The following is a 23,446-nucleotide window of genomic DNA, read 5'->3' on the forward strand; positions in this document are numbered from 1 at the left end:
TGCAGAATGTTAACAGCGTCATGGTTGAGGTTTTGAAGCAACTCAGCTGGAATGCTATCAATTCCGCTAGCTTTGTTCTTAGCAAGGCTGGCTAAGGCCCATTCAACTTCACTCTTCAGGATGCCCGGCTCGAGATCAGTGATCACAGCCGTCCTATGTTGGGTTTGCACATTCGGGTCCTTCTTGTACAGTTCTTCTGTGTATTCCTGCCACCTCTTCTTTATCTCTGCGGCTTCAGTGAGGACCTTGCCTCGTTTGTCCTTTATCACGCCCATCTTAGCACAGAAGCTTCCTTTGATATTTTTGATTGTCTTATATAGAGCTCTTGTGTTCCTTAATTGGCTGTTTTCCTCAACTGCTTGGCACTGTATGTTCAGGAAGGCACTCTTATCTCTCCTTGCTATTTTCTGAAAATCCGCAATGAGAACCTTGTATCTTTCTCTTTCCCCCATAACTTTCGCCATCCTCCTTTCCTCAGCTATTTGCAAAGCCTCTTCAGATAACCAGTTTGCTTTCTTGACTTTCTTTTGCTTTGGAACTACCTTAGTAGCACCTGGGGCCTACATTCTTCCATGGATGCATACCCCAATTTTGCAGTGAGAGAGCTAGCACCAATTTGCCAATTCCGTTCCATTTAGTGCACAGGATTCTTCCGCAAGCTGGACAGGCACCGTGTTAGCTTGCGGAGCATACCAAAACCCTTGTAAAGACCATTGCAATGGCACGAGTCAGAATCATGCACACCGATGCACCATACATCCTATTTGCCTTACTTTCCATTCTTACTCCATACCGACTGGCTGCATCGCCAGCAGAAGCCATCAGTAGAAAGCACCAATGAAGTGTATATTAAAACAAATAAGATAAAACTAAGATCCTCGGAGAATATTGTCGAAAAGGAAACCTTTGTCGTGGTTGAAGTCCACTCGTGGAACGAATCAGTCCACTCTGCCCACATTATTATTTAGTGCAATGGCAGCCTAAGGAAAAAAGACAAATAGAGCTCCTTGCTTTTCTCTAAAGGCAACTTCGCCAAGTAATGTAAAAATTTTACCAGAATAAAGAGGCCGTATCAAAGGAACTCTGCTTCTACTCTGAAGGTAAAGTTTGAGTGCTGCCTATTTTTCCTTCCATTCTACGCTCTTACAGAATTCTGCACTACACGAACATCATGGACACCGTGGTGACGCTCATCGTGCCCTTCATCCTTATCGTCATTATGAACTTCATGATAGGTCGCGCCCTGTACCTGTTCAACGCGAGGAGAAGATTGCATCGAGCGAATAGCGGTCAGATGGATTCCACCATCGACCCAGGTAAGGAGTGGCCACATCTTGTCCTTCCCACGTTTGGTCTAAACACAATAGAAAATAACATGGGTTGATAGTTCAATTACTCAGCTGGGGCTCAGCTTTCAACAGAGAGCGACTTTACTTTCATAAGGTTTTTGTTTTGCAATCTTCTGTGCCATTCTAAGCAGTGGCTCAGGCTGCCATACTTACTCGTTCGAAAGCAATTCATGTATTTATGTACTTTTTTCTTTACTACTCCTGTCGCAGTGTTCTATACAATTAAATGGTATGAAGGTATCCTATAAAACAATTGATGCGGAGTTGTGCGCAGTACCACGATTGTGAGCGACATATACAGCTCAAGTCGTTGAGTATGTATACCGACCGTGGCGTTTTGTAAGGCTACCAAAACTGTGAATGAAGTGAGTGAACAGAACGGCGATGCAATGTACATTTTTCTATGGAGCTGGATTGTTCACGGCTACTTAAGGATTGACGATAACAACCTATTCACGTTTGTTAATGTAGGTTTCTCGTCCCAGCATTTGTTATTTTCAATACATGCGCGCTGAGCGCCGTTAATTGTTTGAAATCACTAGAATTTTCAGGGCCCACTTAGCAGCTGGTAGGTGAAGCGATCTTATTTGATCCTATAGAAAAACACTGAACATGAAGAAACAAGAGAAAACCGATCGGCGGGATAGATTAGTGCTTGCTGTCTTTCTTGTGTTTTCGATCGTTGTGGTGCAGCCGTCGCAGATATTACATTTGAGCGACTTGTTATTAGAAATATTGCTATAAAATTAGCTTGTTTACTACTGCGGCATTTCAAATTATTTTTCAATATATAGAGAAATATCCCGCGATTAAATGTTGGCTCAGGTTTAATGCTGCTGTCTTGGATGACACGCGTGCAGTAATGATTGGTGTAATGCTATTTGGATATTTGTGGTGTAGTAGAAATTGGCATTGCCAATTCGAAAATTGAGAAGGAAGGTGAAATTGAGAATATATAAAAAATAACTTTTCAGTCGATTGCTAGGCGAAGCCAGGTTCGACGGCAAGAACTAAAGAAAGACCTGAACCAGTGAAACAAGGATGTTTAAGAAACAGGAACGATGCCGTAATTCGCTCGTAGTCGCAGCTCTTTCTTAGCATCTTGTGGGGATTCTCACGGGGCTGCGGCTCCGCTCTAAGAACCGAGGCCACACCGCTAGCTCTGACCACAGCCGTGGCCGTGAAGAACGTCACACCGAGGCAAACATAGCCAGCGGGCAAAGTTGTTTATTGGGAATGCCCAATGGTTCTTCCTCGGTGTCATAGCAGCATCCGCGCGCTACGGCGCCGCGGCGTCGTCTCCCTGGGTGCTGTACGCTGAGATGAGAGGGGAGGTGGGGCCGTTCTCTCACCCCCGCCCTCTCCGCCACAGCAACAGAGGAAGGAGGCCAGAGGGGGAAAGATGAGGGCTCCCCGAGAGAAAGAGAGGGGTTCGCCGCGTCGTGCGGGCGAGGGAAATGGTGAATTCCCACACCATTCCTCCCTTAATCCTGACCTCTCCCTGGGCGCCGTTTTCCCCTTTGAAGCTGCGCGGCTGATCCCTCAGCAGGTCCATGCCGCAGGACAGGCGGCCAAAGCAGGAACGGCCGCCCCCGCGTCGGGCTGGCTCCGCAGGCCGCACAAATCCCTGCCGCTGCCGTCAAGGGGATGAAGAGGGAGACGAAGTCCACTGTCCCGCCGGCACACCCGCAGTGCGCTGATCGCCTACGACCGCGCCGAATCCCAGCAGGTTGTCAATCAGGGCAGCAGGCTCCGTCCCTCCGCGTACAGGAACCACTCCGGCCTGCATATCTACACGGACCGGGTTCTTCTCCAATTCGAGCTCGGATGCGAGCTGCTCCATGAACGAGCTCGAATTCGAGCTTTTTCTTTCGGGGACCACTGTATGCCTGCGCAGCCATTGGGCTAGTGGACTAAACATCACCTTCGCCGATCCCCGCCGCCTGAATGCAGACAGCGTGGCCCATGCGCCCAGAGTGCCGGTGTCATAAATAAGGCCAGTCGGCGGGCTAGGTCCCTCTGAACGTGCTCAGCACGGGCTTCGCGTATAGGAACACTGCCGGCTTGTGTATCGACACGTGCTGGATAACTTCGTGCCCTTGCGGTTGACATTAGGCGATTGCGCCTACCTGCCGCACAGTAACATCGCGGAGAGGACTGCCTTCCCTTATATCCGCTCGCGCGAACTCGCGCTTCTGGCGTTTGTCCGTCGTCAGCTCAAGCTGCACAGGCAGCCGACGCCGCCGGCGCTGCTCTGCGTGGGTGATCTCCACGCTCGGAGCACTCCCCCTTCTTTCAGCGTTCGCGCTGATGGAGGGTGATGTAGGGATGCCCACGGAGTAACTGTGCATGTGATCTCACATGCGCAGCATTTGACAATCCTTCAGCGACTTCGCTGGCTGTGGCTGCTACAGAGCCGCTGCTTGAGTGATTGTACTTGCGCGGCATTTTTACCGTTGTCGCAGCGACTGCGCTGGATTCGGGTTTTGCAGCAGTGCCCGTAGAGACCGCTCTCGGGATCGCTTGCCTATGCGCTGTTATGCGCATGCAGGGTCAGCTTCTAGAGTTACTTTCAAAGGAAGTACTGTTGGCATGGGTCCGTCGATTCCGCCCGACCCCGGGCGTTTCAGCTTGCAGCCGCGAAACAATCTCAGCAACCTCTAACGGTCCCACCCATCTGGGCGCTCGACTCGTCGCGATCGCGGGTTCACGTCGCTCAGTGCGTAAGCATAGCCAGCCATCGGACTTGCAATGTTCTTACCGCGGCTACGGTTTGCCTTCCCATTGACATTGGCCATAATCTCCCGCAATCGCTTTGTCTAGTCGTCGACATTGGTCTCGACCTATGCGTTCATGCGCAGAGCTTAGGAAATGGCGTGCCAGTGCAAATTCCGGTAGTTATGCGGTTTCGCATTATCACCCTAGAGCTGCTCTATATTCCGATATCGGCGCTCGCTCCTTTGCGAATAACGGCGTTTCTGCCCTCATCTGAGGCGTCATTGCCTAGCACGTATTTAGCAAAGCTTAATCATAGATCAGCAGGAAGTCTCCAACTCCCTCGTAGCATACCAGCTAAACTAGAGAACTAACGCCAACCACAGTACAACCGGGTTAAGTGGAGAAACATGGGAGAGGCCTTCACCCTGCAGTGGGTATAATCAGGTTGTTGATGATGATGATGATGAACCACAGTACAAGTGGCTTCACAGCGTAATTTGGCCTGCATCGTCGCGGGGTTCTATCTCTTCAATAAGACTAGCGACCCTCCTACGACAAAATAAAAAATATGAGCCTTCCGACTAACCCCTGACAGCCCTTAACTGCTGAATGCAAGCTGAAGTGGGTGTCCCCACACTTACGAGATGCACGTGCTTTGGAGGTTTTCGCAGTAGGGCGCTCCCCGCTGCGACCTCCTTCCGCAAATTTTGTCTACTACGGCTCCTAGTGACATTGCACAGGCGACTGTAATTCACGCTCCCTTTCCGAACGGCATTTGGCTGCTCGTGAACTGACCTGCCGAATGCGAGTGACCTCACCGCATATCCATGCTACGCCGCTCCAGTCTACTTGGCTCTCGACTCTCCTGAGCCGGTGAACTTTGAACCTGTGCTCGGCGCGCTTCGGCAGCGCTCTAACCCGCGTTCTCCGCCGTACAGACAGCGCGGTTTTAAGCCAACGGGCAAAACGGACTTACCACATCGGCGGTTCTGGGCGGCGGTGGGCAAACGGACACATATCGTGAGCTGGACCAACGGGCCGGCTTTCCCGGGCGGGTGTAAGGGGGTAGCGTAGGCAACTGGCAGTAGCTTGACGAGTAGCTCAGGATCTCCTTAAGAATGACTCGTTCGGCGGACCACACCTGCGATTTCACTGGAGGCGTATCGCAATAGCGGTTGGAAGCCCGTGCCATCGGGCTAGGCTTCGAATACCAGCCAGGAGCGCCCAGCCGACTTTGGACGACTTACTGCGTGGAATTCCACCATTCTTCGTGAGCTAGACTCCCCAACTGGACTGCCACTGGGGCCCCGCGTTGGTGCGCCATTTGTGGGGATTCTCTACGGGGCTGCGGCTCCGCTCTGAGAACCGAGGCCACACCGCTAGCTTGACCACAGCCGTGGCCGTGAAGAACGTCACACCTAGGCAAACATAGCCAGCGGGCCAAGTTGTTTTTTGGGAACGCCCAATGTTCTTCTCGGTGTCACAGCAGCATCCGCGCGCTACGGTGTCGCGGCGTCATCTCCCTGGGTGCTGTACGCTGAGATGAGAGGGGAAGGAGGGGCCGTTCTCTCACCCCCGCCCTCTCTGCCACAGAAACGGAGGAAGGAGGCCAGAGGGGGAAAGATGAGGGCTCCCCGAAAGAGAGAGAGGGTGTTCGTCGCGTCGTGCGGGCGAGGGAAATGTTGAATTCCCACAATTTATATTAACAAACTAGCCCAAAATGTTCTGATAAAATAGATTGGTTATCAACATAGATATATTTGTGCTATTATTATTGTACTGTAAATCAGCGCTTTCCTACAAGACTAACACAGTCGTAATCCTGAAGATGCGCTGATGTTTTGTGTGAGTAGGAGATAAGTCAATGCTAACATGTAATAAATCAAATCTGGCTCCACACTTCCTCTCCTCTTGATAACTATCCTGTTCTTTTTTAAAGCAATGCTTAAAGGCCTTTATACGGCACCGCCGTGTCTTTAAACAACCGCAGGGCGGCGGAAAGTAAATGTATTTCGTGTCATCTTTCAGCGTAACAATTCAACGTAATCTTTGTCAGAAAAATATAAATCGCATACGTTGTTGCGACTTGGTTAGCGATGCTATCGGCTCCTCCGGTGTTGGCGCCGTGCTCGATGAAGCGAGAGGCTCAGTTTATGGAAGAAGAGGAAGAGACTTTATACAAGAGGTTACATGTTCCAAGTTCACAGTGAGAGAGAGCTCGCATAAGATGGAGCTCGGTATATCTGGCGGAAAAGTTCCCCAGGTCCCCACATAGAGTCCCTAGGCACGCACTTCACATGACGTAACTGCGGGAGAGAGTCCAGAGGAACGCCCAGGGTCAAAGGGCAGCTTGACGCGGGTTAAAATTTATGACCGCGGCGGAAGCGGCCGCTCCTCGAAACCCTTGGAAAGGGCTGCGCCGCCGGCTTGGTCCGCTCCGCTTCACGGCAAATGGCCCGGAGTCGCGTCTCGGCCGCGGCGCGAAGTGACGAAAACAGAGCAGTTTGACAGCACAGCGTAAACGCAGTTCTTGTGAGATCGGTGCCAACTCCTCTGTGTGTTTCTCTTTTTGGGCAGAGAAGGTGCAGACAGTCATAAATTCCCGATACACGTCGAAACAAGGACCGAAGAGAATGCGTGGCACAGGACGTCGTTCACTGTGGCCTCTTGGAAAGGCACTTGGCCAGATGTCCCTTTGAAGCCGCCGTCCGGACGCAACAGCACCCCCGCCACCAGACACTGCATCGGGAGGTCGCGCAGTTTGGCGCTGCTCGGCTGACTTGATGCGTTGACTCGAAGGCTCGAACGAGTGGTCGGCTCCGCTTTTCTCCGAATCTTTGGTTCTCTCTGCTGCATGGTGCCCTCCTTTCAGCACTCAGCGGCACCCTTCGCTTGGAACTTGTGTACGCTTGGCGCGCTCAGCAAGACTGTCTTTTCCAAACACACCCAGCACAGTAAGCAGCCCGTGAAAACCACTCGAAACGCCAGATCTTCAAGAAAACAATCGTTTCTGCTAATATGCTATATAAAAAAACGAACCAGAGTGCCCGACAAGTGTAAAAGCCCAAAAAAGACCTCCCGCAATGGCGCCTTTACACCACGACGCTATCTGATCATGCAATTCGACTAAATGAATGTCTAAAATGCAAAAGCATATCAGGCAGGCGAAGGGGACAGCTCACTGTACTAGGAGCGTTGCACTATTCCCTTCTATATCTAGCTGTTTCTATTTAAGGTGAGTTCGAGGCCCCCGAGGTTTCGCACACCTTTTGACAACCTGCATACATTCCCTAGTGTGCATTAAACATAGTGGCACTGCATTAAAACTCAAAGCGCGTTTATTCGACTGCATGCGGTACATATCATTCTGAAATCATAAATGTCTATGAATACAATGCATTCGGTTACACAGATGCATAACAAGGTAGGAAAGGGGTTGAAATGATATCAGAATGCTCGACTGAGACCGTCAGCGTTGGTATGCAGCTTTCCTTTCTTGTATCGCACTTCCAAGTTGTGCTGCTGAAGAGCTAAACTCCACCTAAGTAAGCGGCCGTTCTTTGAGGACATGCTTTGCAGCCACGTTAAGGGGCAGTGGTCAGTCTCTATAGTAAACTTTGACCCGGCAACCTAGCAGGCGAGCTTCTGTACAGCCCAAATGAGGCATGCACACTCCTTTTCTGATGTGCTGTACGCTTGTTCTCTAGTGCTCAATTTGCGACTAATGTACAGAATGGGTCGCTCTTGCCCATTCGAGTCGGTCTAAGAAAGCACGACTCCCAAACCTCGGTCTCTGGCATCGCACTGAATGACAAAAGGCTTCGAAAAATCGGGCGCTGTGAGAACAGGTCTTTGACTCAACAACCTTTGCAAACTTTCGAACGCGGCCTCTTTCTTGGCGTCCCACTGAATGATCACGGGCTCTGTTTTTCGCAGGCAATCTGTCAACGGACTTGCAATCTCGGAATATTGCCTGACGTAATGGTGGTAATAACCAGTAAGCCCTAGAAAAGCCCTCATTTTTGTGTTAGTCTTCGGGCGACGATAGTTTGCCACGGCAGCTATTTTCAGTTCAGACGGTCGGCGTCTACCCCTTGCGACGCTATTTCCCAGGTAGGTGACTTCCGCGCAGCCCAAGGCACATTTCTCAGCTCTTACCGTGAACCCTGCCGCCATCAACCTCTCCATTACCTTACGCAGGTGCTCTATATGATCCTCCCCCGTGTTTGAAAAGATCGCTATATCATCTAGGTAAGGAAGAGCGAACTTCTCCAGTCCGTGTAGAACCCTGTCCATTAGGCGGGAAAAACAGAAAGGGGCATTCTTCAGCCCAAAGCTGAGCATCACTGATCGGAATGCTTCTAACGGGGAAATAAAAGCCGCGTAGCGACTGGCACGCTCAGTAAGCGGAACTTGCCAGTATACGCGAACAAGGTCTAAGGTTGAAATATACTTAGGCTGGGGTACTGTCTCAACCCTTTCTTCGATGTTCGGTATAGGGTACGTCTGATTGACCGTTACCGAGTTTAAAAGCCGGTAATCTATGCAAAGTCTTGGATCTTTGCCAGGGACTTCAACTAAAATCAATGGCGACGTGAAATCGCTTTCGGTTGGAATTATCACCCCTAATTCACACATCCGGCGAATTTCAGCCTCCATAATTTCCCTCTGCTTGGGAGAAACCCGGTACGCCTTGCATCGAATCGGCTTATCATCTGTCAACTCGATATCATGTTCTACCAAGTTTGTTTTGCTTGGTCTGTCAGAGAAGACGAGAGAGAAATCCTGAACTACTTGTTCTAAGTCGCTCTTTTGACTTTCGCTTAAACCGGGCTCTGCCTCGATCTTGGCCAGCAGGAGATTGTCTGCCGCAGTGGTTCCCGTCATGACAGACGGAATCTCAGGGGTTTCCTCCTCTGGGAGGTTAAGTGACAGATTCACCACCGCCTCTCGCTGAATGTAAGGCTTCATGAGGATACTGTGGTATACTCTAGAGTGTTTTCTTCCAAGCTTCACCTCATAATTGGTGTCAGAAAGCTTGGATACCACTTTGGCTGGCCCTTCCCATTGAACATCGAGCTTTGTCTTTTTCGAAGGGCATAGCAACATGACTTCATCGCCTTCTTTGAAATTTCGCCTGCGAGCCGTCCTATCATAGCGTGCCTTGGCAAGCGTCTGCGCCGCTTTCATATTGCTTTCCACTATCTCTCGGGTCTTTCCCAGGCGTTCCAGCAATTGCAACACGTAATAAACTACGTCAGGATTCTCGCCTTGACCCTCCCACGATTCCCGCAACAATCGTAGCGGACCCCTCAAATTACGCCCGTGCACAAGCTCTGCCGGACTGAAACCTGTGCTCTCGTGAGGAGCCGATCTGAGGGCAAACATTGCCGCAGGAATGCAATTTTCCCAATCACGTTTTTCTTCAAAACAAAGAGCCCTTAAAATTCGCTTCAAAACGGAGTGCATTCGCTCAACCGGATTCGACTGCGGATGGCGAACCGAGCTATGCACGACCTTGATTCCACATCGCTCAAAGAATGTCGTCGTGAGACAACTAGTGAACACGCTTCCGTCGTCACTTTGGATCTCTGCTGGGAATCCGGTCCGCGAGAAAATAGCCAGCAAAGCATCCACGACGCATGCCGAAGTTAGCCCTTTCAAGGGGATCGCTTCTGGAAATTTAGTGGCTACGCACAGCGCGGTCAAGACGTAGCGGCAACCTGATTCCGGCATTGGTAGCGGTCCAACGATGTCAATAACTAGCCGCCGGAATGGCTCAGGAATTATCGGAACCAATTTCATCGGTGCCTTCCACTTGTCAGTGGACTTCCCAATTCTCTGGCATGTGTCACAAGAGCGAACGTAGACCTCTACCTCTTTCCAGCACCCGGGCCAGTAGTACTCTTGTACTAACCTTGTTTTAGTTTTTCGTATGCCCAAGGGGCCGGCCCAAGCCTTGCTATGTGCCAGGTCTAGAATCTGCTTGCGATACTTCCGCAGGACCAACAATTGGTCGTATACTCTACCTCTACTGTCAGAGTATCGGCGGTACATTAGATCATCTTTTTCATAGAACGAAATGTTCTTTCTGGGGGCGCCTTGTTTGACACTCTCTAGCAGGGCGCTCAATGAAGCATCTCCTTTCTGCTCGGCAACAACTGTTACCTTGTCGAGCAGAGCGAGCTGCTTCCAGCTGTCGGACGCAGGTGACAATACTGAGCCTGCGCCCGGGTTGTCCTCAGCAGACGCCTCTGTGCTTTCAGTGCCCTCCCCTTGACTCTCATCGTCTGGAACGCGGGGCTGAACAACCGGCGGAACACCGTCGGGCTCAGCTGTCGCATTTACTGGTGCTTCTTTTGGCTGTGTGCTTCCGAGCTTTCCGGAGAGTTCGCGAGCCCTCGAACGGGTTAACGCCATGCAAGCTATGCTATTAGAGAACGACTGACCCCGTTCTTTCAGTATTTGCTCAGATTTATTTGAGAACAGATAGGGGAAATTATCAGGTAGGTTGCGAGAAATCGCCGCCTCTGCGCATACTTTCCCGAACGGGCCCTCTATGAACACCTTAGCCAGTGGCAGGCAGACACTCTGCTCTTCTACTACCTGCCGCATCCATGCGCATTCTCCGGTAAAATGTTCCGGAGAAACACAACGCGGATGCGCCACATCCACGGTGGCCGCAGAATCTCTCAACACTCTGCATTTCTTACCATTAACAAGCAGCTCCTGCATGTACGGCTGTAAAAGCCTCATATTCTCATCAGAATCTGCAATACTTGCAAAAGCGACTTTATTTTTGCAGCTTCTAGCCAAGTGGCCCCGTTCCTTGCAGTTATAACATATAACTGGCCTGCGCGCCTCAAATGCTCTTGCGTTGTCACCAGGTGACTTTGACCTTTCCGCTGGTTTCGGCGATTTTGCCTGGCCCTCCGTTCCGCTCCTCAGTGCCTGTGGAGGAGCTTTTTCAAGGTTTTTCGGAGCAGGAAATCTCCTTCCTTCGAGCCTGCGAGGAACAAAGTTCGTTCTGTCGCATTTTTCCTGTTTTGCCAATTTCGGGCGTACATTTCGGCGAATTTCGTATTCTGCGGCCAGTTCGGCTGCTTTATCCAAACTTAGTTCCGTCATTCTATCCTGCACCCAGAATCTAACTTCCCCCGAGATTCCTTGATAGAATTGCTCTAGGCCAATGCACTCGACCACTTTGTCGTGATCTTCATATGCGCCTGCGCTCTTTAGCCATTCTGTCATATTAGCTCTGATCTCATAAGCAAACTCCTGATGAGATTCTGTACCCTTCCTCGCGTTTCTAAAACGCTGCCGAAAGGCCTCAGTCGACAGACGGTATTTCCGCAACAGCGCCGCTTTAACGTTATTGTAGTCTTTAGCCTCGTCGTTGCTAAGGCGTGCGACTACCACGGAAGCCTCGCATGGAAGTACAGTCAACAGCTTTTGTGGCCATTCGTCCATTTCGAAGCCGACCTTTTCGCATGTGCGTTCAAAGTTAACGAGAAAAAGTGCTATGTCCTCGCCCACCCTAAACGGCTGCAGAAGGTCCTTCATTTTGGACTGACCACCTGAAGAAACAGAGCGCCCCGGGGAAATACGAAGTGCCTCTATCTCGAGTTTCTTCAGCTGTAATCCAAGCTCTCTTTGTTCTGCTTCCTTTTTTTCTCTCCAGCTACTTCTAGTTTTTTCCTCTCTAGAACTGTTTCCCAAGCCTCGTCCGCTTCTTCCTCAGTCACCTCCTCTGCCCGCACTAGCTCTAGAATTGGCTTTTTGCGCTTTGTTGGGCCAACTGATATGCCCAACTCCTGGCAGATTTCAAGAAGGTCTTGGACTTTAAGCTTGTCCATCCTGACTTTGCACTCTGCGTCGTTTGCTCCCTGCTAAATTTTGTGCTCAAACCACCCAATTCTTGGCCTGTGGCAACAAAATTTTCCGCAATAATTACATTGCACCAAACTCGACTAACGACTCCCTGCGCTAGACAATCTGGCGAATCAAGAGATAAACACGCGGCACTCACCGCACCAGGATAGCTGACGCCGGCTCATCTCACCGAGCTGCCATCCACTGTTGCGACTTGGTTAGCGACGCCATCGGCTCCACCGGTGTCGGTGCCGTGCTCGAAGAAGCGAGAGGCTCAGTTGAGGGGAGAAGAGGAAGAGACTTTATACAAGAGGTTACATGTTCCAGGTTCACACTGAGAGAGAGCTCGCATAAGATGGAGCTCGGTATATCTAGCGGAAAAGTTCCCCAGGTCCCCACACAGAGTCCCTAGGCACGCACGTCACATGACGTAACTGCGGGAGAGAGTCCAGAGGAACGCCCAGGGTCAAAGCGCAGCTTGGCGCGGGTTAAAATTTATTACCGCGGCGGAAGCGGCCGCTCCTCGAAGGTGGTATCCGAAAACCTTGGAAAGGGCTGCGCCGCCGCCTCCGTCCGCTCCGCTTCACGGCAAATGGCCCCGGAGTCGCGTCTCGGCCGCGGCGCGAAGTGACGAAAACAGAGCAGTTAGACAGCACAGCGTAAACGCAGTTCTTGTGAGATCGGCGCCAACTGCTCTGTGTGTTTCTCTTTTTGGGCGGAGAAGGTGCAGAGAGTCATAAATTCCCGATACACGTCGAAACAAGGACCGAAGAGAATGCGTGGCACCGGACGTCGTTCACTATGGCCTCTTGGAAAGGCACTTGGCCAGATGTCCCTTTGAAGCCGCCGTCCGGACGCAACAACGTTTAAAAAATAAAGTTTTGTATCATTCTTTGCTGTTATATTCATATATTCCATTATGCCAATAGCCAGTATTCATGTCCTTTGTCGCATATATAGTAGCATATCTTCCAAAGAAACGAAGGGTTTGAGAGCACAATTTCGTTCCAGGGGCAAACAGACTGAATGCAGCACCAAGCCTTGGCAAGGCTGACGTCGTTTCATATTGCAGTCATTTCTGATAAATTAATGCTAATATTCTTACAGTGGAGTAATATTCGAATTTCATAAGGTACGCTAAAACATTTTAATCCACCTGCAACTTTATGATAAAAGTATGTAATTTCCCAGTAACGATGTTGCAATAGAGTTCTTGGCTGCGTTACAGTAGAGGTGGAAATGAATTAAATACGATATTTCAAAGACAACATTTTATTCAGAATTTATCTTTAGAATAACGGAACTTCAACAAGTGAACAGCGCGACAACCACCTGTTCGTTGTCAAGTGGTAGAAAGGAAACTAAATGAACAAAGACGAGATTGTAAAAGCAACGTGCTGCTCATAAGTACGCGACATAGGTAGGGAACCTAATAGTAATAATTGGTTCACAGGAAGAAAAAGGTGCAGTATCTGTCACACTTGTGTCCGTGGACACCTGAACCGCGCCGTAAGGGAAGGGAGGAAGGTGGGAGTGAAAGTGGATAGAGAGAAAGAGGAGCCGTAGTGAAAGGCTACGGAGTAATTTCGAGCACGTGGGGATCACCGTGAAATCGCACAGCACACGGACGCCTCTTCGTTCTGCCTCCATCGAAACGCAGCCGCCGAGGTTTGGATCGAACCCGGGTACTCCGGCACAGTAGTCGGGCGTCTTACCACTGCACCATCCCGGCGGGGCAGGTAGGGAACCTTGGCAAGAAAAAAAAGAGCGGTATGTTCGTTGCCAGTTTTGAATCGCCACTGAATACACAAGTATTTCGATCAGAAGATAAATTTCGGAAGAGCACATAGAATTCTCGCAGTCTCATCCCTTTGTTCTGCTGTATTCCGCAGTTGGAAGGCTCCGTCGCAAGTAACAGAACAACCAAACTAACAGCAGTCAAATTTATCTCTCCCATGCATCACTAGGTTCTAAATAAAACTGCTCATTGCACTGATTTTCTCGAGGTAGGGAACCTTGGCAAGAAAATCAGTGCGACAAGCAGTTTTATTTAGAACATAGTATTGCATGGAAGAGATATATTTGACTGCTGTTATTTTGGTTTTTCTGTGGTTTGCGACGAACGGAACCTTCCAGCTGCGGAATACAGCGGAACAAGGGGATGAGACCACGAGAATTCTACGTGCTCTTGCGAAATTTGTCTTGGGGTGGAAATACTTGTGTATTCAGTGGCGAAATCAAAACTGGCAACGAACAAACCACTGCTCTTCTCTAGTCCGCGTGACGGCACTTACAACAACCAGCCGCTACGGAGAATTTCACCGGTTGATAAGAATGCCAGATGCTTGAGAATACTAACCAAGACATGCTGTTTAGATTGGGACGTGACTTTCACGTCAGTTTTCCACAAATATTCTCTCTTGATATGTAGAATTGCACCAGCTGATAAGAATGCCAGATGCTTGAGAATACTAACAAAGACACGCTGTTTAGATTGGGACGTGACTTTCACGTCGGTTTTCCACAAATATTCTCTCTTGATATGTGCATTCATCCAGGAAAGCAACCAGATTTTATTTGATGAAATGTGTTCTGTCACTTCATTACATATTTTAAAGCATTGTTATCGGTAGTGTAAAGAAACAAGCTGCAGTGTATGACGATTATTTTCTATGCGTTTGTCTTCTTTCTCTGTCTTAAGCATCTATTTAGGACTCGTTCCCAAATATAATCGACCAGAGAATAGAAAGCTTGTTTTGACCAGCTTGCTTCATAACTGCATAAATCGGATCATTCATACGCTAATCAAGAATGTTTCGTCGAAATTTAAAAACGCGAAGACATGCGGTATGAACACCAGGCCTAGAGAAACAGAACAGTGTCCATTAGATGAGCTTACGCTGTTCACTATGTTTCATTTTTATTTACCGGTTGCTTTTAAAAGACAAGCGGCGTCGACGCGATGTTGGAAGATAACAAACAGATTAGCCCTGATGGCCATTTTCATCTCGTTTGCATAATAGAGAGAAAGCCAACTGAATTACGCCTTAAGTAGGGTAGAGACAAATACTCTTATTCAAAGGTCACTTGCACCAGTTCTAAATGTTAAATCTCCTTTAGAAATATTTGCAATTTTCCAATAGCAGTGTTATATAATTTGCAATATTACTTTTATTTTCTGCTTTATCCAGACCATGTGGCCCTTTTGTGATAATATTGTTCTCTTCTCAGTAAGCATAATGCTGCTTTAGGAGTCAGGTGGTCAGCAACGGCTCAAAGCGTATCACTTCTTTGTAAATTAAACCAATTAATATGATGCCATCGTATTGCAGTGTAAGTAGGAAAGTGAGATCGAAACAATGCAATCATTTATCAGGGCTTGGCACTTTAAGATAGGTGTGTCTAGGTTTTTAACATATGCGAAATACCACAATGAACAATATTTTTATTATGGACTTGTGGTATTCATGCTCGAATAAATTATTTATTGTGCACATTATCATGCACCGCATTCACAGGAAATCCCTTGTAATAACGAAGGGTTCCCCGATCGTCAATAGATAAGCGGTGCTTAGTCTGCATTAATATTTATATAGCTCACGACGTCGGACAACTGAGCGAAGAAAGCTCTGTGCTTTGTGCGCATGCTCTAAAAAATAAACGACTTTACGTCAGGACACTACAGCTTGCGTACGTCCATAGCAGGCGTTGAGTCTAAGCCTTGTTCCGATGGGTCTTTACACTAAAGCAAGATATCATGCAGAATGTAGTGGTATATATATTAAAGAGGCAGATAGGTATGTATGCATCGCCAACGTGACATTCTCGAATATAGTGTTCAATTATTAAGGAAAAATTGGGTGATGATGACTTTTCCTTCCTGCGGACGAAATTAGTATTTGTTCACCAAACATTTCTGCTTTTCGGCCGGAAAAACAGACCAGACTTGTGTAACCAATATTTACACATATTTGTGTGAATTAACCGCTAACGTAAAATTTAAGGCATTTATTTTTGAAGTTCTCTAACCCTTCACCATAAAACGAGCATGATATTAGGGAGCGATATTACAATTAAAAGAACATTCCACGCGGTCAAATTTCAAGATTGATCAAAGAGAAGATCCAAAGGGATACAACTAACTGCTAATCAATTGCGGCAGAGCCTCTCCAGCATAGGCACTCGCGCCATAGACATCCTGATTGCTACCCGCTTATTTGAACACCCTTGCCTATGTTGGCTGACGGTCTCAGCTGCAATAGACAGCATGCGAGTGTGTGCTACATTTCATGCATATTTAAAACCACTGTGTCCGCGTTTAGCGCACGTTTTGAGGCCTGTAGTCTTTATTCTAGAAACCGCTACCTTACTCAGTATGAGAGCGACACACTGCTTGCAGAACAGGTGCATGGTCCGTTTTATTTTATTTTTATTTTTGTAATCCCAAAGACACCCGAAGGGACATTGCATGAGGGGTGGACATTCACAACTAAATCAACAACAAAACGTGGTCTATAGTGTGCATAATACCTATAGAGAGGGTATAAATAACAGTATGATATAGGTACACAGCTACGGTGGTTATGAAAGCAGTAACAAAAAAAAAAACAAGATTAACAGGCGACGAACAGCGGATGGAGATCTTGTCACGCATTGAAAAAAAAAAAAAGGAAAAATTGGAAACTAAAAGCAAAGTACAAAACAAAGTAGATAAGGGAAACTGAGGCTCGTAAATACATTTCAGCGTGTCCTTGAATTTATTCAAATCTTCAATGATTACAGTGATATCAGGAAGGCCGTTACAATCCTTTTCTGTTCCTACGAAGAAAGACTGAGCTAACGTTTCGATCTTTGTACAAGGATGTGACAGATGTCGACTGTTTTTGTGACGAACTGAATATGGGGAGTGTTTATGGATGTAGGTGCGTGATAAAAGTGAATAGTATTATCAATGAAAAAAGGCTAATCTGTCCACATTTCGGCGGTGATTAAGTAGCGGTAAGCTGGCACGATTCTTTGTTCGGTTACACAAGTGTACGATGAAAAATCTGAATAGACAAATCTGATTACGTGGTTTTGGATAGTTTTAATACTGTCAGAAAGGTACTTTAATGTGGGTTCCCAACAGCGGCAGCATATTCTAATTTACTTCGTATTAATTTGGTTTAGGCTAATAATTTTACGTGTGCTAAAACAAGCTTCATAGAAGACTAAGGTAGCCCAGGGACCGGCTCGCTGTAGAAGTGATATGCTTAACGCGTGTTGACCATTTAAGATAGTTATAAAGGTGTATTTCTAGATATTTATATGTTTAGTATCATGTAATTGAGATCCGCATAAAATATAGCTATGTTCATTTAAATTTAAGCGGCTATGAATGTACATCAGTTTGCATTTAGCAGTGTTTAAGGACATTTGAGATTTTTTGCACCAATTTTTTATATGTAATACGTCGCGTTGCAACCTATGACTATCTTAAGAATTAGTTTTTTGAGTGTAAATAACGCAGTCATCTGCAAAATGTCGAATCTTATTCTTTATTAAGAAAGAGGAGGGGTCCGAGCACCGATCCCTGCGGAGCTTCGTAAATAACATAGGCAGGTTTAGACGGTGTTCAGTTAATTACTACAAACTGTTTTCTATCGTTAGGAAATTTTCTATTCATGTAAGGAAAAATGGATCGAGATTTAAAAGTGATAATTTGTGCAATAGCCGGCCATGAGGAATTATGTCAAAAGCTTTTTTTACCCTGACAAAAGCTTTTTCGACTGTAGCTTTTGTACTCTGACAGAAAACGGCTTTCTCTTAAATATTACTTCAAGAAAGAAAGATTCCTAACCATCTTTCTGTGGGGGCTGCATGGACTATACGTTTGAACCTTTGCCACGTTAGAACCTTATAAAACTCATAAAAACTTATTATAATTAGTAAAAAAAGTTTGACAACGGCAGCTGTCCTCTACCAATGAATCACTACATTCTGACCAGGGTAGAACGAAATGAAGATGGTGGGTGCATAAAGTCAGGGGGACTGAACAAACAATGAGGGTGCCTTAGACCGCTGCCAACGTTCCGACAAGTAGACTTTTCTTCAGGGCAACATGTTCGCCACTGATGGGTATATATAAGCTTTTGCTCCACAAAGAAAGGCCTATGAGGTAAGAGGAACAAGAGGGTAGGAAACGAAAAAAATGTTTTTTTTTGCGAAATGACTTTGCCTGGACAGGAACCTGAAATCTTTCCACAAAAAAATGAAATACAGAAGAAAAGGAATAACAATTTAGACGTACATTCATGATGAACCAACAGAAAAAGGAGTTTCACTGTTGGCACGTGTTGATAGGAAGGGCTTAGCGATTCCATAAAGACCAAAGTTAAGTCGAGCGTTAAGCCCTTCCTGGAAACATCTGCAAACATCGAATTTCATTCTTTCGTTGAATGAAGACTTATCTGGCTCTGTTGACCTGCTTCTGCTGCCTTCGTATTTTCTTTTTTCAGATCAGAACATCACAGGTTTCGAGAGACGACAGCCATTTCTAAGGAAACATTTTTTCATTTCCCAACTCCTTGCTCCGGTTCCCTATTCTTCTTATTCGGAGGCAAAGCCGAAGATATACTCCTCCAACAATGAGCACCCTAAAGAAACAAAAACAAGCTCACTTTTTTAATCATTCTTTGCCTTCGACAGCAAATAAAAAGGGGTGCTGCGCACAAAGAGACATGGACGAGGAGTAAACACAATAAGTGAAGACTAGCGAGCGGTTTTGTTCGATTAAAGACGCACCTTATAAAGCCTTAAACCGTCATATTACACACTATGCGCAATCCAAAAACCTGTCCCCATTCATATGCAGTTTAATTGATAGGCTACTTACAAATTTTTTACCCTTGTTCCTTATAACTTATAACGCAACTTATAACTTACAAGCCACCTGATTACGACTCCTCAAAACTCTGGTATCTGCCAGCAAAGGCAGGCATGGCTTATCGCTTGTACCATGCGCCACCGAGCAAGGGTAAATTCAAGCTTGATTCAAAGAAAGCTGGTGTTGTTTTAAGCGATAAATCAAACATCAGCCCGTCTGACCGATGTACCGCCTACCACTGGTCAGGGGGACTTCTAGGCAGATGGCGAGATGAGTGGCAGGACCCTTCACTCAGTCCGCTTTAATTTTCCCTCCGGACATGACCTAACGGCATAATGAGGCCAACTTGCACGGGGCGGAAATAACAACCGGCTCATTGTAAACTTTCATCATATTCTTCAGATTGTGGTAAATCCTGTGCACGTACGGTAGAAGCACTGGCGGTATTTCTTTAGAACGACTCTATTCTGGCAGGTTCTATCTTTCACTTTGCGAAACAGTATCTCCGCTACTGCAACAATTATTGAAGCAGGAAAACCAGCCTTCGTCATCCTAAGCACGTGACTATGGATGCTCACATGTACAAGGTGCACGCAAGATTGGGCAAGGTGCCCGGCAAGCAATATCTTCAGATGGGTAGTTTTATAGTCTTAGAATGTGGTGACCTGAAAGACAACACCTTTTTGTTTTCGTGGAGAGTACACGTGATCTGATGTTAAAGTGAGTTTAATATCCAAAAGCTGATTTATATGCAATAACTGTAACCGGAAAATCAAACATGTCGCAATCCTTTATTACATACCAGTTTTCGTAGTGGTGTAACGTGCGTAAACACGGATAAGGCTATTCTTGCTAGCATTTTTACATTGGCCAACGGTGGTCCCTCCTTTCTTTGAACGTCGTTTAGAAGCCTTTGTGCCTTGAAGATTGTAAAATACATACTTCAACTTGCCACGCTGGCATATGGCTATCTCTCGTTCATCTTTTGTACTCCGGCGAAAGAGAAAAAATTGAGATCAAGAGCAAATCGTGGATCGCGAACAATATTCTGATCACACTCGAGTATGGCGAAACATTACTGAAGCCTTACGGATAAGCTTCAAAATTATGCCATATTTTCGTGCTTGTAGAGTGTGCGAAATTCCGCAAGCATACTATCAAGCAGCGAAACGAAATCATAATCCTAGATACCAAATAAAGTGTAAAATATTCCACATAGAAGCGAGAAGCGTATTTATTATTTGAGAAAAGACAACGGGTGCAAGGCTGCCAAAAAACATAACGACGTGAAATTTCTTTTGTTTTTCTTAATGGGTGTTCGTTTTGCCTCAGGGACACTATTCGGAGATCTCAGTAGTGAATTAGAGTCTCTCTTGCCCGCAGACAACCGCAATACTTCTAGCGCTTGCTCACCGACAGCCAGTAACAAACCCGTCCCCACGACTGTGGCAGCCAATGGAAGCACCCAAGTGCAGCACCAGCATCCCGAGCGGCTGCTGATGCACCCGAGCCAGATCAGCGTGTCCCGTATGCTGTTCCTGGTGTGCACCGTGTTCATCATACTCAACCTGCCCAGCTACGTGGTGCGAATCCATGTGTTCGTACTCTCCATCAGCAACCAGCCAGTGCCAGACCACGTGCTGCTGTTGCAGCGATACTTCATGCTGCTCTATTACACCAACTTCGCCGTCAACTTCATCCTTTACAATCTGGGAAGCCGCATCTTCAGACGCATGATGAAGCAGTACGTGTCCAGGAAGTGGAGCGCCATCAGCTCGCTGTGCCGCGTTTCGGAGAGTTACGAATCCAGCGGCGCCATAGGAGTGGATGTGGCCTCTTTCAAGCCCAACGACCACGCGCTCGCCAGACACAAAAAGGCGCCAAAGACGTGATGCCGGGATGGCGGACGCGGCGGCTGCTGCCCCCTCAGTGCAGCAGGCAAGACTGGCAGGCAAGACCGCGACGCCCATCACAAAGATCGATACCCGAAATGCCACCCAGAAGAAATGCACCAGTGTTGCTACCGGTTCCCGCTGATCAAGTCAAGCTCTGAGTCTGACTTCCATTTTGGCCAGCAGCAATGTCATCACAAAAATCAGGTGAGGCAACTGGCAGTGTTCCTAGGTCAGCATACAAGCGTGTTTAACGCTGACGCAAATAAAGCTTGCCTGCTATGATGAGGACGAGTACAGCAAATAAATTTGTGTCGAATATAGAACCGTTGCTTGGAAACCAGTTTTAAAGGGAGAAATCTTATAACATCAGTTAATATATACAGCATCATTTCAAGTTTAATTAAAATGGCATAAGCGAAAACTCCATACTGTTTATAAAACAAGGTTGCTAATGCGGTTCACCAAATGCAGGTCATGAGCGGGAACATGCCTCTTTCAAAACAATGTGTATACAGTTGTTATTAGAAGCTTCATGCGGTGACACTATTGTCTATAGGACATCGTGTTGCTCTACTCAGTCCTACTTTTTATGATAGTTGTCACGTCATGTCTGGACACTGTAACGAGAAGGTAATGTAACGGGAACAAAAGCGGAAATACCGCAGAATTGTCTGAAACAATAATTGCGCTCTACGAAAGGAAAAAACGTACAGGTAACAGAAAAAGAAATTTGCGTCTATACTGGCTCTTGAAGTAGGAGGGCGGTGCTAATAAGCTATGAAAAGAACCCTTAAGTTATCTCAAAGCAGAAGAAATTTTTAAACTTGGGCCACGCGCTGCGGCCTATTTTAAAGAGCGACGATATTAATATACATCCATCCGTTTATTCATGCACGCTACCTGATTTGAGCCGTCTAATAGGACGCCCAAGATATATATCCATGTGTTTACCACACCCCTTAATGTAACACCACGGCTACAAAGAACAGGCAGATAATGTTACACCCGATGCATTCTTTGTCATTGGATTATTTTCGTTGCTTAACGGGAAGGATTCAGAGTGGAGTATGTGAATTGCTGCTCACAGCTCATTACGGGCAAGCAGGAAATGCATTTTGTGAATAAGTATCAACAAAACGCTCACGCAGAATACCATACTTTTTTTTTATTTTATAGTAGTCCACCTCAAGTAAAAGTTAAACATTTATATGTATATTAGGAGCCCCGTATTGAAAAATAACATTATTGGCTCAGAAACATGGGTTCACGAACACCACGTACTGAAAAGCATACGGAAGTGATAGCCACCCGTATTTCAGAAATAAGCACAAATTTATTCTTATTACTTTTTGTATCTTTATTGAAGCAAAAGATGAAATGAATTTGCATGACCAGACAACACTGCCTAGCCGCATTATACAATATGGTATCTTGTATCCATGTTTCTGGCATTTGATAACAACTTTTTCTAACTATTGAAATTGCTCAGCCATTCATCCCAACAAAAATGTCTACCGCAGACGTCAGCTCCGACACTGTTAAAAAGTGCTGAGCGCTTCAAATAAAGGTTTGAAAAGTCGCGTGTGTAAGCATGCCTGTAAACGTACAGAAGGGCGTCAGATAGTTTCGCTATTTTCTTGAAATGCTGTGTTCAAGCCATATTATTCTAATATATCAAGTTGAAAACATCACTGGATGGTTAAATTGTGCGCGCGCGAGTGGTTGCAGTCATAGGTTTTGAGAACTTTTGAAAACATCTTTCTAGCGTGAAACTGCTAGGACGAAGAAATAGAAGAAACATGGTTTCTTCTATTTGGACAAACTAGTAGTAGTTTTTTGTTTGATGCGAAATGAGCAGCGATTTCTTCTGCGAATCGCATTTAAAGCATCAGGATCCTATCGCAATTTTATAGAAGACATTGTTTGCGGTGCCAAGATAATAAATGGCGAAACTGCAATTTAGGAGTACACAAATACCTTTTTGCGCCCTACTGATACAACTGCTTCGCAGTGTGGCTTATATGATCTTCTAGATGAATTCGAAGAACGATTCTCTTTGTCAAACAGTTGCTTTTCACCTCAATATTACTCTTTCGTGCGGTGTAGCAAGAAGTTTTTTATCATTTCACGATTGGATGCCTATTCCGTTCAGTCCGTAGGATAAATTCAGAAGTCCAAGCTTTATCGTGGGATGGGCACCAAGAACTACGTCGCCTCAGCCGCTCTACATATAGCGTCATGTTTTACAGACGAAAAAATGACATTGCAGGCAAAGAGCTAAAGAGAAACAAAACACTCTCTTTTCATGGGCGCTTTTTGTTTAGCTTTTGCAGAACCATCTCTCTCATTTTTAAAATTGTTGCATGCAGTAAAATTTTCATTATTTTGAATGAGGCAAGCAAATGACGAAAACGTAGTTAAAACCGAACCTTACGCATAACTCACCACTATAAGCGAAGTATAAGTGGATAATAAAGTTAGACAGAGATCAGTTTTTTTTTATCGTGTTGGCCTGAACTAAGCAACACCTAGAACTTCTCTTTCCTCTTTCAATTTTGGACATAGATCAAAGCAATGGCTCTTAGACACTATGGCAGCGTTTTTAATTGTTGTGTTCGTGGTTGACCTGTTCTGTATACTTCCTCTTCTTTCTTTGCTAGGTGACGCCGTGGAGCTGCTCTTACTTCGACACTTCTTCGTCTCTGCTTAGCTCATCTAGTAAGAAGGGTCGCTCCACTATGTTTGAC

The 23,446-nt window shown here is 46.5% G+C and overlaps 1 protein-coding gene across 1 annotated transcript in view; it reads left to right on the plus strand.

The window, feature by feature from the left end:
- Positions 1–20,886, plus strand: part of LOC146173832 (uncharacterized) — a 28,933-nt gene extending 8,047 nt beyond the window's left edge. The window contains exons 3-4 of the mRNA XM_084583720.1: positions 1,150–1,316; positions 20,188–20,886. Of these exons, the coding sequence (XP_084439846.1) occupies positions 1,150–1,316; positions 20,188–20,696 (676 nt within the window). The 3' untranslated portion in view covers positions 20,697–20,886. The remainder of the gene's footprint in view (positions 1–1,149; positions 1,317–20,187) is intronic.
- Positions 20,887–23,446: the final 2,560 nt, after the last annotated feature.

The sequence above is a fragment of the Amblyomma maculatum genome, chromosome 11, assembly GCF_055883805.1.
Source record: "Amblyomma maculatum isolate TAMU_Amacu chromosome 11, ASM5588380v1, whole genome shotgun sequence".
Lineage (NCBI taxonomy): Eukaryota > Metazoa > Arthropoda > Arachnida > Ixodida > Ixodidae > Amblyomma > Amblyomma maculatum.